Below are 15,408 nucleotides of genomic sequence, written 5' to 3' on the forward strand. Positions count from 1 at the left end.
CCAGCTACTTGGGAGGCAGAGGCAGGAGAATTGCTCGAACCTGAGAGGTAGAGGTTTTAGTGAGCCCACATCACGCCATTGCACATCAGTCTGGGTGACAAGAGCAAAACTCAGTCTCAAAGAAAAAAAATGTCTTCTTCTAATCCTGCCCTGGGTGTCTTTTAGATGTAGTTTGTCTAAAAGGGGAGACCTAATCTTCCTCTTGTGACCTTTATAAACTTTATTGTGCTGTGAATTATATTTAGCATTGCTTGTTGAATGCCTTTAATTTTTTTTTAATTCTTAAGTAATGAGTTTTGACTTTTAAAAAGACATAAAAGAAACACCTACATATCCTCTCTCTCTCCTTCTATCTTGCTGTCTCTTCTCCATGTCGATGGGTGGGAAGAAAGTAGTTTTAAAGAAAGCTACTGTAATGTGAATGTGAATTTATCTTTAAAGATTTTCCTCTGCACAACTTTTAAAGGAAATTGTTTTGCATATTCTTTGAATGAAGGGAAAGCCCAGCTTCATTCATAGTGTTTCATCATAATCAAAATAAGTCAGTCAATTACTGAGGCAAACAGAAGCTGATCAATGATAGTACTTTACCTAAAGATATTGTTCGTAAAGTAACAGTACTGTACAGGGATAGACTGAAGGTAAAATCAATGCATTTATTGCCAGAATGGTATCCTGATCCTCAGTGAAATATGTATGTCAATGATTCAATGTTAAAATACCCTATTCTATGACATAGATTTATAATTTCAATTTGCTTTTATAACTTCGGCTAATAACTGAGGTTTTCATAAATTAATAGTGCACAAATTTTCTTGGGTGAGATTAGCCAAATATTTATAATGTTAGAACTTTTCAGTTGAGTTTTTAATGCTCCCAATAGCATATAGTCTGTATAATTTTAACAAAAATATTTTTTTTTGTTTCACCATACATGAATGTTGGTTCTTTTTATAATTTGACATTAATACATTCAAACTACTTAGTTCTTTTTGCATATCATAAATGTAGTGTCTTTTGAAGAACTGGTTGATACCTAGAAGTAACAGGCTATTTGACTTAGCAGTAGAGGCATAACAGTGCAGGCCTCAGATGGTCACTGTGTGCCGGCTATGATCTAGGCATGTGTGAGTTGGGGAGCATGGTGCTGAGAGACCCAGACGGTGCCCTGGGGACAGATCCCATTACAGCACCTGTGAGGCATTCAGTAAGCAGTGAGCTCAGGGTCGTGGGGAGCTCAGAAGAGGAGCCCCAGCTCTCCCTGAGAGATGGACGAACAAGCTGGGGAGCAGAAAAGGTTCATAGAATAGATGTCACTTGTGACACGGGTTGAAGGGTAAATGGAGCAGGGAAAGAAGAAAGGGTGACATAAGGTTCCAGACACACGAAACCACCTTGTAGCAACTTCTGAACCTTGCAGTAATTCCATTGAAAGGACTGTGTGGATTCCTGAAAGAAGCATGCGCCCCTTCTCTACTCCCTGTCCTCAGAAGCACCTTTAATAATCCTGAAAGAAGACTCCATTGTTTTTGATGCGCTGTTTCTCAGGGTCACTGATATCTGCTCTTTGCCTCAGTGTTTGGTAGAATGATTTTAGTCACCCTTCTGAAGCTGTACATCTTCAATGGCCACATGATGTGAAGAACTATCTTGAGGTGCAGAAATAGGCACTTTTATAGAACCACAAAATGTATACAGTACAATCTTAATGGCTTTATTTTGTTTATTATTTGTTAATGTGATTATTACAACAGACAGAAGATACAGATATTGGATATGGTATGTGTTCTATTTAGTTATTTGAAAATACCTGATGCAGGTTGGTCATTTACTGTAAGTGGACTATGGCTATACACCATTAAAATTATTATAATTTTGAGACAAGGTCTTGCTCTGTCATCTAGGCTGGAGTACAGTAGCATAATCACAGTTTACTATAGCCTCGACCTCCTGTGCTCAAGCAATCCTCCTGCCTGTGCCTTCCAAAGTGCTGGGATTACAAGTGTGAGCTACTGTGCCTGGCCTGGCCTAAAATAATAATAATTTATTATTATTATTATTTTATTATTTGAGACAGAGTCTCACACTGTCACCTGCAGTGGCATGATCGTGGCTCACTGCAACCTCTGCCTCCCGGGTTCAAGCAGTGCTCCTGCCTAAGCCTCCCAAGTAGGTGGGATCGGAGGCGCACACCACCACACCAGACTAATTTTTGTATTTTTAGTAAAGACAGGGTTTCACCATGTTGGCCAGGCTGGCCTTGAACTCCTGACCTCAAGTGATTCGCCTCTCAAAGTGCTGTGACACCACACTGGGCCTAAAATTATTTTTGAGGGCAAAGTAGTTATGAAGAAAAAGGAAAAATTACACCACTGTGAGTGGGATCTAAATTTTTAATTTGGCATTGAGATGATTTGGAAATACATTTAAAATGGTATGCATATCCATGTTATTTTGTCTGTCTTAGGAAGCAAGATCCTTAACTGCCAGAAGTAAGTCTTTGACATATCTTCAGTTTTCTAGGTTCTCTCATTCACTTCTCCCTTTCTCCTTGGTTTTGTTGTGCCTGTGCCACAAGGCCTGTGGGTACTTGATTAACACCGGAGAACTTTCAATTAGACGATGGAATTCACAGTAAGGTTTATCTTAGGTACTACCAGAAGCGGGTTCCAAGTGTGGTGGTTAGTAAGAAAAGGAATGCCTCATTAAGCTGGCTTTCCTTTAAGAGGGTCCTATGGCCACAGCTTTAGGACATCATTATCCGTGTGTGTGTGTGTGTGTGTGTTTGTGTGTGTGTGTGTGTGTTTGTGTGTGTATGCACGCCCACGGTGTCAATATTGATGTTAAATATGAAGCTATAGAGACAGAGGTCACCAGGTCACTGTTTTCTCCCATTCTCTTGCTCTCTGACTCTGTTTCTAGAGAGAGATGGTGAGAGGCAGAGAGTGAGTCATCTTTACCGCTTTGTTGACCGCCTGCCTGTGCTTTCACATCACATTCATCCGTGTGTTTATGGTGCAATCTGTGGCCTCACAGTGTGCCTCTCTTCTTCCAGGGTAAGAAAAAGAAGAGGAAGAGAGAGAAACTGCAGGAATCTACATCAGGTAGGCACCATGAAACTTTCCAGTCCATCCTCAGGCTTCTGACAAACACCTTTTAAAGCAGTCTGCGTCTCTCTACACACTGCTTTCTTCTGTAACTGTAACTCGTGATTCTGTAACTCTGCTTTTTCTTCCTGAAATTCTTTTTTAAAATGTAAAAGACGTTCTTTTAAATGTGACTGTGTGAAGGTACATGTAAAAACTCTTTCCCAAACCCTGTCACCTGGAATCTTGGTTGTTAACTGTGGGATTTTGTTTGTTTGTTTATTCGTTTTATTTTTGCTTCTGTGTTTACTTTGCTTTAACACTCTTGCTTTTATACTATTTTATGTAACTCCTTAAAGATACAGTATTTTATGATGATTATGATACATTACATGGTATTCCCTTGAGAAGCTCTTGTGATTTGGGTTTTTAAAAAATGTGAACATAATGATAGGTTTTGTCTTTCTTGTACATTAATTCAAGACATCAGTGAGGTCCCATTTATTTCCCTTTTTCCTTTCATTAAAAATGAGGCCACTACTTGTACTGCACAAATAAAAATGGCTGGTATAAGAACCATGAATAGTAAAGCAAACAAGTTCACATGATATTGTAGCTACTACGTATTTGGAATGTACAAAACCTCGTCAATAAAAATTTGTTAAAGACACAATTTTCTGCAGGTACAGGTCCAAGAATGACAGCTGCCTACATCTGAAACATGGTAAGAACGACTCTCTGGTCCTACTGCTGACATTGGTTGTTATAAAAGAGGCACTTGCTTGTGAATCTTCTTGCTCATATTGAGTTCATTCAACATTGCTCCTTAAAGAGGAGAACTCAGCAAAATCAAATTAGCGCTTTAAAAAACCTGATGGTTTTTATACCGGCTATATATTTGCAACATAGTATGCTTTTTTCTTTTCTGTCTTATCCCTTTTGGCCCATTTATTCTTTCTCCATTTCCTTTCCCCTAACTCCTTTTCTAAACCATTGCTTACTGATAAGTGGCAAGTTGGCCTGCTTAAAAAAAGAACAAATGACAACAAACAGTAAGCCAAATGCCGTCTTACTCAGCAAATCCAGGGTGGGATTGAGAAGCACCATTTTAGCCCAGGACTCAAAGTTTTTGCTCAGTAGAGATTTTTTTTTTCAATTGAAATCACATGTAGTCACTTAAAAGTAATTTATTTGTGTCTAGTCAGAAAGCTACATATGCTTTATATTTTTTTCTATTAATATGGCATGGGCACTTATTTAACTGTATTTCTTCTACCAAGTATTTCTCTTTATTGGTAACCATTGCTGAATTTCACTTTAGTATGTATAAGTAATTTATTTCTTTTTACTGTAATTTTTAAATTTATATCCACATGACCGCTAGCCCAAGGAACCTAAAACTGTGACTTAAGGCTTGGTTTTTATTAAGCGTTGAATTAGCAGTATGCGTACATGTTCTCCTGGTAACAGTTCTCAAAGGAGCTGCCTTTGGCTATCCTCTCTAGGAACCCACACCCAGTCAATCATCAGGTCTTCCTGTCCCTGCCTTTGGGGCCTGTCTCGAGCCTTGTCTCTCACACTTAGCACTGCCACCGCCCTGGTTCAGGTGCTCAGACTTTCCAGCTGGAGTACTGTAATACACGTTAATCATTTTTCTGCCTCCAGACTTTTCTGTCTACCATTTCATCCTTTACCTTGCTCCCAGAAGGATTTCCTGCAACTCAGATTGTGTGTCTCTTCCCGACATGGAAACAGTCGGTACTTCCCATTGGCTGAAAGATAAAGCACCCAGCAGTTAGTGTGTGGGTCTGCCCCGTGCTGCCCTTGTGGTTTTGCCCCCAGTCTCTCTTGCTCTCTGCCTCTCCTCACTTTCAGCCTAGTCATTCTGAGTCCTGTGCTCAGTCCAAACAAAATTATTAGCAGTTCCCCACGTGGCTGGAGGGCACCGCACATGCTGCCCCTGAGCTTCAAAACCCAGTTCCTCTACAGAGGAATGGGTAGACCTGTGCAGTGTTTCTTAGGATAAGTGTGTTCTCTTGCAGTTCATTTGGTCCTTGACTAAACCAGGCGGCCTTCACCTAAACTTTTAGAGCTTAATTTTGGTGCTGAGCTTTCAAACAACTTGCCCAAAGGTGCCAGCAGAGATTTTGGTACCAAATAGATCTGAATTTTAAATCAGTTGATTGCCTGAGCAATCTACTTCAGCTTTTTAATCTTCATTTTTCTTACCTGGAAAAAGGGAATATTGATACTGACTCCCTGCGGTGGTTGATGTGCAGGATCTGCCCGTGGCCGGCACACAGTTGGAGCTCAGACACGTCCCTTCTTCCTACTGAGACCTAAGTCAATTGCTTTCTCCTCTGTGAAGCTTTCTTCATCTTTATTCAGATTCCCCAGGTTTTTCCAAATCCCATCACTGTAGTTTTATGATATCAAGACTCTTCTAAACTAATTCTGAGTGGCAAGCTTTACTCCTGGTGAACGGAAGATCATCCCTTCATATAAGATCAAAAACTAATACAATCATTTTAACTTATTGGCTATTAGTCGAGAACCTCTTCTGAACCAGCCACCTGGCTTGGTTATTAGAAGCACAGATAGGATGTAAGCATGGCAGATGACCCCCACCCCAGAAGCTCATGGCTTCATAATAGAAGTAAATCTAGTAAAAATCACAAGGTTTTTTTTTTTTTTAATTGTTTTAATTACTGAACACTTAGGAATGGCCAGAAGGTTTTTCATGTTCTGCCCCTAACCAGAAAGCCCTCAGAAGGGCAGTGTGCTAAGGGCTGGTACCCAACTTACTTCACTTCTGTTTGCACCAAAAATCTGTGAAGCTAATTATTTTTATTAAAAATAATGCAAAAATGTACTTCTGTATTTCAGAGCTTGGTACTCAATTTGGTGTTCTTCATGATTAGCATCCGATGGTATTTTAGATGTAAAAGGTAGCTATTTTTGTCCTAAAGTGTATCCCAAGCATCGTTCTCCAGAAAGTCACAGGTGTCATTGTGCTTTCTTGTCACTTATTTATATTTTTTTAAGGTTAAGTTGTTACCTCTGTCCTGCACAAGAAAAACAGAAATAACCCTTTCTCTCTGCCCTGCCCCTCAAAAACATTCTCAGGCCATCCCGCCGCTGGTGAGGCTCCAGTTGGTTGAGCTTCCTGTAATCAGAGTCTCTGGTGTTGCCCTCCCTCTCATTCCTGGAGCAGTCATGCAGCCTTTGAAGTCACTGCCCTGCACACCATCCGAGTTTGGAGAACAGAACTGGCAGCTACTGCCTAAGAATTGTAGAGTAGAGAGGAGCTCAGATCCACCTTCATAAATATTTCCATAAATTAGACACGATAATATTCCTGTTGTACCCTACCGCTTCCTTTGTAGGAATTCGGAAACTATTTTCTTTGTGTTGTAGCTGACTTGTTTTGTCATGATTCAGCATTTATTGAGCACATAAGATAGGCCCTGTGGAGACTTGTATGACCTGGAAATAGTGTTGGATGGAGCAAAGACGGTCCCTGTTGTCACAGTGTTTGTTACATTGCTGTGAGGGTAGTTGATTGAAAAAGCAAACAGGAAAATATAAATAATATAATAAAAATAAATTAGGGGTAACTTGGGGGTCTGCTTTTAGGTTGGATTGTCAGGAAAGGCACCTCTGAGGAGGTGGCTGTCAGAAATAACTACCATTACCACAGAAAAATGGAGGGGTCTCCTGTTCTGGAACAGAGCCCTGGCAAAGAAATGAAAGACAAAGGGAACACAGCATCATGTTATGGAAAGAGCAGAGCCCAGGAATGAGGCCATCCAGTCTCTCAGGTTAGCGCTGGTGTAAATTGTGTAACCTGGGACAGGTCACTTAAAGCCTCGGGTTTATTGGTATAAGCGAAGGATTGTGCTCAGCGGCCTCTGAGATCCTTGTCGGTCTCTCCCTCAAGTCCAGCTTTCTGGTCTGCTTTGCTTTTGTGTGGTCTGCACTGCCTCCCAGTGTTATTAGAGGGACTCGGATCTCTTTTTTATTTTCTAATTTGTAGTCATCATTGTATGTCTAAGTGGCTCTGTATTACTATAAATCGTCTGCATGACCTTGAAAATGGCTTATACATGACGAGGTTGTTCTTCAGTTCCTATACAGATCATCCCCTGTTCCTCTTCTTCCTCCCCAGGATGGCTGCCTCACATCCTGGGATATTAGATGCATTGCCTCTAGTTACAAGGTTTGATTTTCTACTAATGTAATAATATGGTTCCTTGTTTGCCATACTACAGTCATACAAGTGCTGACCTCACCTTTGAAATAAGCCAGAAACAGATAAAATACTTGATTAGAACCAATCCTACAGGGTTGGCATGGTGGCTCATGCCTGTAATCATAGTACTTTGGGAGGCTGAGGTAAGTGAATTCCTTGAGCCCAGGAATTTGAGACCAGCCTGAGCAACATGGCAAGACCCTTTCTCTACAAAAATAAGCTGGGTGTAGTGGTGTGTGCACATAATTCTAGCTACTGGGGAGGGCTGTGGTTGGATCTGTTGAGCCTGGGTTGTCAAGGCTGCAGTGAGCCAAGATCGCACCACCGCACTACAGCCTGAACAACAGAATGGGACTCTGTCTCAGCAACAAAGAAGTCAGTCAAAGAGTGTGATGTGGAATCTCAGACAGCTGGTTTTCAATTCTGAAGGGAAGTTGCTGAGTAAAGGTAAAGCTAGACCAGATGCAGTAAGCTTATGCCAGTAATCTCAGCTTTTCGGGAGGCAGAGGTGGGAGGATCACTTGAGGCTAGGAGTTTGAGACCAGCCTGGGCAACACGGCGAAACTATATCTGTACAAAAAATAAAAACCATTAGCTGGCTGTGGTGATACATACCTGTAGTCCCAGCTGCTCGGGGGCTGAGATGGAGACTAACTTGGACCTGAGTTCAAGGCTACAGTGAGCTATGATTGCACCACTGCACTCCAACTTATGTGATGAAGTAAGGATCCCGTCTCTCAAAGAAAAACTTAAAAACAAAAAAACTTGTGTTTTCACTTCTTAAAAGATACCATGGGTTTCGTCAAACGCTTTCCATTTTTTGATGGGTAGTGCCAGCGCAGTGGCCGCATGCAGCCCAGTGTAGAGGTTGGCTCCTGAGCAGGCTTTGTTCCTGGTTGTGTTCCTGTCTCCCTGTGTGTTTCTACATTTGAGCATTATAAAAATTTTCACTCTGGTGAAGTCAGATTAAAACAAATAAATTACCATTAACGTGGTCTTAACCCTGCGGAGAAACTTGTAGGATAATTGGAAATGAGATCCCTAAAAGTCATTCCTTCAAGTTGGAGATGGTGGTCCCCAAGCTGCAGGATCTTTTGGACAGATCAAATTAATCCTTTTGGCTTTTTGGACTTACTTGTCATTTGTGGGAATGCTGGGAGCCCAGGTCCTCAGGGAATGAGACTGCACACACTGTCCTGGGTCCAGCTGGAAGGCCGGTGCCGTGAACACTAATCACTTGTTAACTCACCACATAGACATTTAGTGAGAACTGCTATAAACCCTGTTAGGCGGTGGGGGCGCTTGCAAATGAGACCCTGTCCCTTCCTGGAGGAGCTTCAAGTTTAAGAAGATACAGACATATAAATGGGTAGTTATAAAATGGTATGTTTTATGCTGTGAAGAAGTGGCATGCTGTGCCTTACATAATAATAAAGAGAATAAGAAATATGTAAATCAGAGTGACATCAAGGAAGGCTTCCTGTAGTAGATGGCACACGAGGTATCAGGTTGGTGGCGGAATTTGGGGGTTTGATAGCACAGTGGTACAGCTAATGTGAGTTTCTGGTGTTTGAGTAAATGTTTGATTTGGAATACCACCTTAAAAATTTGTCACAAGTCAGAGAATAGTATCAAATACTGAACTTTGCTTTCTTCCTGACTTAAGATTTATATGAGATTAAAGAAGTAAAGAATTCGAATTTTTGAAATCCTGGATAAAATTATGACTCTGAGTTTACTAATTAAAAAATAATTTTCAAAATTTATTTATTAATATTTACTTTATCAAAACAAATACAAAAAGCCTACCATCTGTAAATTATATAGGTTGAAAAGTTATTTTTAGATATTTCAATGTATTTCCTTTAGCTATATGACATAAAAGGGTTAGTTTAAAAGTAGGAACAAGCTATTTTTAAAAGATTTTTTTAAAAGGCCGGATGCAGTGGCTCACACGTGTAATCCTAGCACCTTGGGAGGCCAAGATGGATGAATCATGAGGTCAGGAGTTTGAGACCAGCCTGGCCAACATAGTGCAACATGTCTCTACTAAAAATACAAAAAATGAGCCTAGCTTGGTGGCAGATGCTTGTAATCCCAGCTGCTCGGGAGGTTGAATCGCTTGAACCCAGGAGGTGGAGGTTGCAGTGAGCCAAGATTGTGCCACTGCACTCCAGCCCCGGTGACAGTGTGAGACTCTGTCTCAAAAAAAAAAGAAAAAACGATTTTTAAAAATCCTCTGGTTAAACACATTTTGCTAAATAAAAACTTCAGTCTTTATTTCCCTAGGGCCAGGAGATGAGCAGGAGAGGTGCTAAGCTCAATATAGTAGTTAATGTTCAGTGCCTGGATTTACATTTTTAAAAAGATTGTTTCTGGCTTTTTGTGTGACGGTGATGTTTGACAGCCTGATGAGGTGTGGTTAAGGTCTGAGAACTTGGGTCTCCTGGGTCCTGTGACGCTGTCCTCCAGAGCTGACAAGTTGCCGAGTGGGAATAGAAGCAGCATCTGGACCGGTGAGAGGACTGCAACCCTGAGGGTCTGCCAGGAGCTGTGCCTGGTGTCCAACATTTAGCCCTGTCCTCTTAAGCAGCCAGGGAGTGTTAATATTTTCAGTGGCCTCATTGAGAAAAATATTTATTTCCTATGATTTTTGAAACTTAGTCTGGTAAGTTTGATACTTTTGCCTAATCTTTGTTCCAAATTCTGTTCCACAGTATAGTCACCAACATGAAGTATCAGTAAGTTTCTAGGTTGGTATGTTTAGTTAGAAAACAAAGCCAGGTTCCTAAAAATTAAAAGGAAGTTGGAGGCAGCTGAAGAACTCTTAAATCTTGTCCACGTCTCAAACTAAAAATTAAGGCTTCAGCAACTAGAAAGTGAAAAAATGCATCCTGTTTTCCATTCTTTATCTTTTGTAACATACTTAGAAAGCACCCCAGCTAGAATTGTTATCAAACAAGCAGAAGAGCCCTGGGGTTCAGAACTCTTGGGGAGGAAGCCTACCTCTAGGGAGAGGAAGGGGATTGTCAAACTGGGGAGAACCAAGCGTCCCACGGCAGCCCAGGAAGCACGTGGCTGCACAGCTCCCCTAGGGCACAGGTCGGCATCTCCTGGGAAAGCGTCTGCACCCTGCTCAGCACTGTCCCACACTTGGCTATAGTGGCCTAGCCCCATTTGGGGGGACATTGTGCCACCAATTTACCACAGTGGTGAGGTCCTGTGGAAGCGACTGCTGGTGTGCTGTTTATCTTGTTTGGATTGCCAGATTGCTGCCTAGGAGATGGAAGTTGTGGCGGCCCTGAGAGGCTCCCATATGCATCTGTCCTGGGAATGGTCCAGTCTGAGGTGACGCCTTCCAGTGTCTTCCTTCTTCCTTTTATGCTTGTGTTCACAAATCCCTGTGATACCTGTCACAGACTAGTAGGAAATGTATACAGGATCCACAAGGTGATGACACTTGACTACAGGTAAGCTCAGGCTTGGTCTCATTGTCTTAAATAGCAGTGGCAGCATAATGACAGTGTGGTTAGACTAAATGATGCATGGACTGTGGGTTTTCACATCCTGGCCATTGCTCCAGGATCCCTAGGTGCATTCATGGGAGCCTTTTGATTGCAAGCGCCAGAAACAAACCATGCTCACCTAAGGAGAAAGGGGAAATTTATTTTAAGGATATTAGAGCATCTTGTGGAAACCAAGGACAGTAGTGCAGTTGGGCCAAAAAGACGGGTAGAAATTGGAAAGCTCTCTAGACACTTTTCCTGCCTTTCCCATCTGCCCCTCCCTGAAAATCACTTCCTTCTTCTCTTTGCAGATTGACTCACTCAGCTCTTGGAGCCATATGTTCAGAGCACTCAAGCTATGTGTTGTTACAATATCATCTCCCAAAGAGACAACGATTCTTTCAAATTCTGTAGAAGGGACTCTGGTTAGCTCAGCTTGGGTCAAACTTCTGTGCCAATCCATAATCAGCTGTGGCCAGAGAAGGTCACATTGTACAAAATGGCAGTCAGGAGATCACTGCTCTAACAGCGTTGGAGTTGGGATAATGGAGAGGAGAGATGGGCAGCAGCCTGACAGATGTGCACTGTATCTCACTAGTAGGCTGTTGGTTGGGGTGGTTTTATCTAGGCAACTGTGTGTTAATGAAGAAATTGGGTTAGGTTCATAGGTACAGTGAAAGCTTTTAAGAATGGGCAGTATCCCTTCCATCAATTCCCTTTTCTCTCCTTAATGATCAAAAGAGCTAGAATTGTGTTTAAGTTGCCTTGGGAAGCAGAAATAGAGAAATAGACTGCGGGTAGCACGGTCGATCAGATGCCATTAAAAAAATGACAGCAGAGGAAGAGAAGTATATGAGGTTCAATAAAACCCTCTTGAGATACTTCATGTTTAGTATTGTTCATGAAAACTGATAAAGTGGAATTCAGATCAATGCACTAGAATAGTTTATAGAATAAAAAAGAACTGTTTTGAACAGAATTTTTTTTTTTTTTTTTTTTTTGAGACGGAGTCTTGCTCTGTCACCCAGGCTGCAGTGCAGTGGCACGATCTCAGCTCACTGCAGCCTCTGCCTCCTGGGTTCAGTCGATTCTCCTGCCTCAGCTTCCCGAGTAGCTGGGACTACAGGCACATGCCACCGTGCTCAGATAATTTTTTGTGTTTATAGTAGAGACAGGATTTCACCGCATTAGCCAGGATGGTCTCGATCTCCTGACCTCGTGGTCCACCCGTGTCAGCCACCCAAAGTGCTGGGATTACAGGCATGAGCTGCGGTGCCTGGCCTTGAACAGATTTTAATGGAACTTTTTTCTTACTGAGTTATGAGGAACTGTGTGGAAATGAGCCCTTGTGGATAATGGAGGTTTTCAGAGAACCTATATGGTTTACATCTTTAAGTGTAAAAACATGTAATTTTTAAAAACACTTTTGGATACAACTCTGTCTTCTTCAGAAGAGTACATTGAAATTGATTTGAATACGAATACCTCATGCCATTATTTTACAGTGCATATCACATATGCTACAAGGCGTATATAGTGGTTTATATAATACTATTCTAAATGACCCCAAATAATGTGGATTTTTAAGAAACTGCTTTTTAATAATTCCTTTGTGGCTTCCTTTGCTGTTTGGGACTAAACCCTCTGCCCACAGAAATATGTTTCTTCTGATCTGTAGGGATTAAGGAACCAGAAAAATGAAGCTTAATTGAATCATATATAAATTAAAAGTTAATGGGGTCTGAGTTGGGGTATAGAGAGTGGTGCTCTTTAAGAAAGGCTAAGATGTACTATTTTTGTGCATAAATTTCATGACATTATTATAATACCTTGAGGCCATTTGACCATGTTTTTCCTTGGCAGTGTTTTTCATAAATGAAGCTGCCGTGTTGCTGAGAGCCAGATGAGTGGGGAATCCTGCTGCTCATAGCTGCCTGTGACCTGTAGCAAAGTAACTTTATTCTTTTTGACAGAATGAGAGAAAAATTAAAAGCATTTCAGTTGAACACTACTGTTCACTTTTTGGCTTAAAGTTTACATCTAGTCTAAACTTTTCTAAATGCTTAGATGTCATTTTTGTGAATCTAGCTTTTTTTTCTTCTGTGAGATTATTCTGTCTCAGCTAGCATTGCACTTTTAGAAACATTCTGTTTCATAAGAGATACTTTAATTATTTGGCAGAATACTCTGTCGGTCTTCATTTTCTACCAGAAGTTCTGTAATAGTATGAATCTTGCTTGCTGTCCCAAATGTGTTGCATGAAGTTGGAACAGCAGAAATGATACCAACCTGTATGGACCACCTGTCACACCCTGGGGGCTTTAGTAGACGCCTCTGCATGTGTTGCCTCCTCTCGTTCTGTAGCAGCCTTGTTGGAGGTGGGGTTGGGGCAGGGACAGATCTCAGTCCTGTCTGAACATGAGAAAACATCACTTGTCCAGGGTCACGCTGCTGGGTCTGCAGGGTGAATTACCAGCAGCTCTGAGCCCGGCTCTCCATCCTCTGCTGTTACTGCACTCGCCGTGCTGCTTCAGGGCGCCTGCCCGGCACTCGCCCGGCTCTATACATATGTCTTCTGCATCCTGCAGCACACCTGATGAGGTTGAGCAGCCTCTTATCTTCACTTTACAGATGAGGAAACATGTTTGGTACGTTCAAAGTGCATGCCTAAGATTTACAGGTGGTAACCAATGGGCCCAGGATCCAAACCCAACCCAGGACTGTCTGTCCTCAGAGCCCACACTAACCCACATGGGTTATCACGTCCCTGCACTTAACTGGATGCACAGGGGCACACACAAACGTGGGCATAACTGTGGAAGGGCTTGGTTTGAAAAAAAAGACAAAAGTGTGCCCTGATCCTATCACCTCATTTGTTGAAGGTGAACTTCACATCTTTAGTGTGAGAGAATGTCTGTTGAGAGAAATGTGGATTGGATGAAGAGTCTGGAGGTGAGTAGATGAGGGAGGGCTACCTCTAGCTAGTTATCGTCCTCTGGAAACACTTCAGCTGACAGAACTACAAAGGGCTTTTGAGGCTCTCTCCTTCACAACTTGCTCAAGAGCATTTTTCCAGTGCTTCCGGCGGTAGGAAGATCTAGCGGTCGTGACCTGCACCAGGAGGTCTGGCCTACAAATAGGACACATGTCCTCACAGAGGACACAAACACAGAGGGGTATGCTGACCAGGTAAAGAAACCAGTAACTATAAAAAAATTCCCCTGGAGTAATTCATTAATGGCCACAGGCCTGTCTCAAAGTCATCTTGACATTGCCGAAGTCTGGTTGGGCTGATAATTCACTCTGAATAGCCACAGGGGAGGAAGCCGCACAGGTCAGCCTTGCCTTGGTAGAACCTGAATCCAGGAGTGGCCAGTGACCCATTTCCTCCCACCTCCAGCGTCTGGGAATCTTTTTGCCTTAGAGCTTTATGGTTAGGGGACTTAACTAACTAGTCTCGAATGCTGGGACTAAGGAGTCCTTCAGCTGCAGAAACAAAACTCGACGTTAACCTTCCTAACTACACATTTTCATTTTTCCTTTTTCTCAAATGTTGGGTACTGTTTACTGTCAAGGAGCTGAAGCTGGATTTGTAGGTTATATTTCCAACCTTAGAGACTTAAATTTGAAAGTTAACCTACTTGTTTGATTCTCTTTATCGTCCTTCAAACAGAGCGTGGTATTTTGGGGGTAGCTGCACGGTTACAGATGTAGACTGCCCCCATAAGGATGCAGAGGCAGTTGCCTAGGGAGGGACAAACAATGATGGAAGGTAGGAAGGAGAGAAGAAAGTCAGTGATATTTAGCTCCAAGAGAGCTAAGTATCTGGTGGAGAGAGCACGTGTTGAGAGTTCAGAAGCCCATTCTGCTGCCCAGTAGTTGGGTGACTTTTGGCAAGTTATTGAACCTCACACAGCCTCAGTGTCCTTATCTGTAAGTGGGTGAGAACATACAAACTGTAGTGACGATTATGTGAAATTCTAAAGTGCATGTTCCAGTGCCTGACAAATCGGTGCTCAGCGGACAATGTTTTTGTTCCTTCCCCCTCACCAGCTTCTTACAGACAAGACCACCTTCAAGTCAACGAGACTGTCACTTTTGTGGTGCCAGGAGGACTGGGGAACAGCCTGGCATTGAGACTCTCTAGGAGTCACCTTGGGCCAGGCATTTTTTGACCATATACCTCAGTTTCTGCTAAAACAACAGGATTAGACTAGCTCTGTCATGCTTGATTCCTGCTCTAGAAGCCTGTACCTCTCTTCCTTCATACACATATGACATTGTGTAACAGAAGAGTTAAAATTAGTTTTTCCCAAGTCGTAAAAATGGAGACAATTGGCATGAGGTGTGTGGTGTGCTGCTGGAATGCAGTGTTTGCAAGTAAAATCCGTCAATCTGTTCCCCTCTCATAAAGCCAATCTCTAATATTCTCCCTTCAAACTGCATGTCATTTAAGGCCCCTGCCTCGTTAGTAGCATTTGAAAGTGGCATACAAGGAAGAGGAGGATGAAGGAAGGGTCTCTTATTCCAACTCACTTTTTTTGTATCCTCACCAATTCTGAAC

The 15,408-nt window shown here is 42.1% G+C and overlaps 1 protein-coding gene across 6 annotated transcripts in view; it reads left to right on the forward strand.

The window, feature by feature from the left end:
* Window positions 1-15,408, forward strand: part of LEF1 (lymphoid enhancer binding factor 1) — a 124,374-nt gene that overhangs the window by 103,939 nt on the left and 5,027 nt on the right. For 3 of the 6 annotated variants that reach the window (XM_032254824.1, XM_032254822.1, XM_032254826.1), the window contains 2 exons: window positions 3,056-3,104; window positions 3,770-3,810. In XM_032254824.1, the coding sequence (XP_032110715.1) occupies window positions 3,056-3,104; window positions 3,770-3,804 (84 nt within the window). In that variant the 3' untranslated portion in view covers window positions 3,805-3,810. The remainder of the gene's footprint in view (window positions 1-3,055; window positions 3,105-3,769; window positions 3,811-15,408) is intronic. The other 3 variants (XM_032254823.1, XM_032254821.1, XM_032254825.1) reach the window with 1 other exon arrangement.

The sequence above is a fragment of the Sapajus apella genome, unplaced genomic scaffold, assembly GCF_009761245.1.
Source record: "Sapajus apella isolate SASKATOON/1434 unplaced genomic scaffold, GSC_monkey_1.0 scaffold87, whole genome shotgun sequence".
NCBI lineage: Eukaryota > Metazoa > Chordata > Mammalia > Primates > Cebidae > Sapajus > Sapajus apella.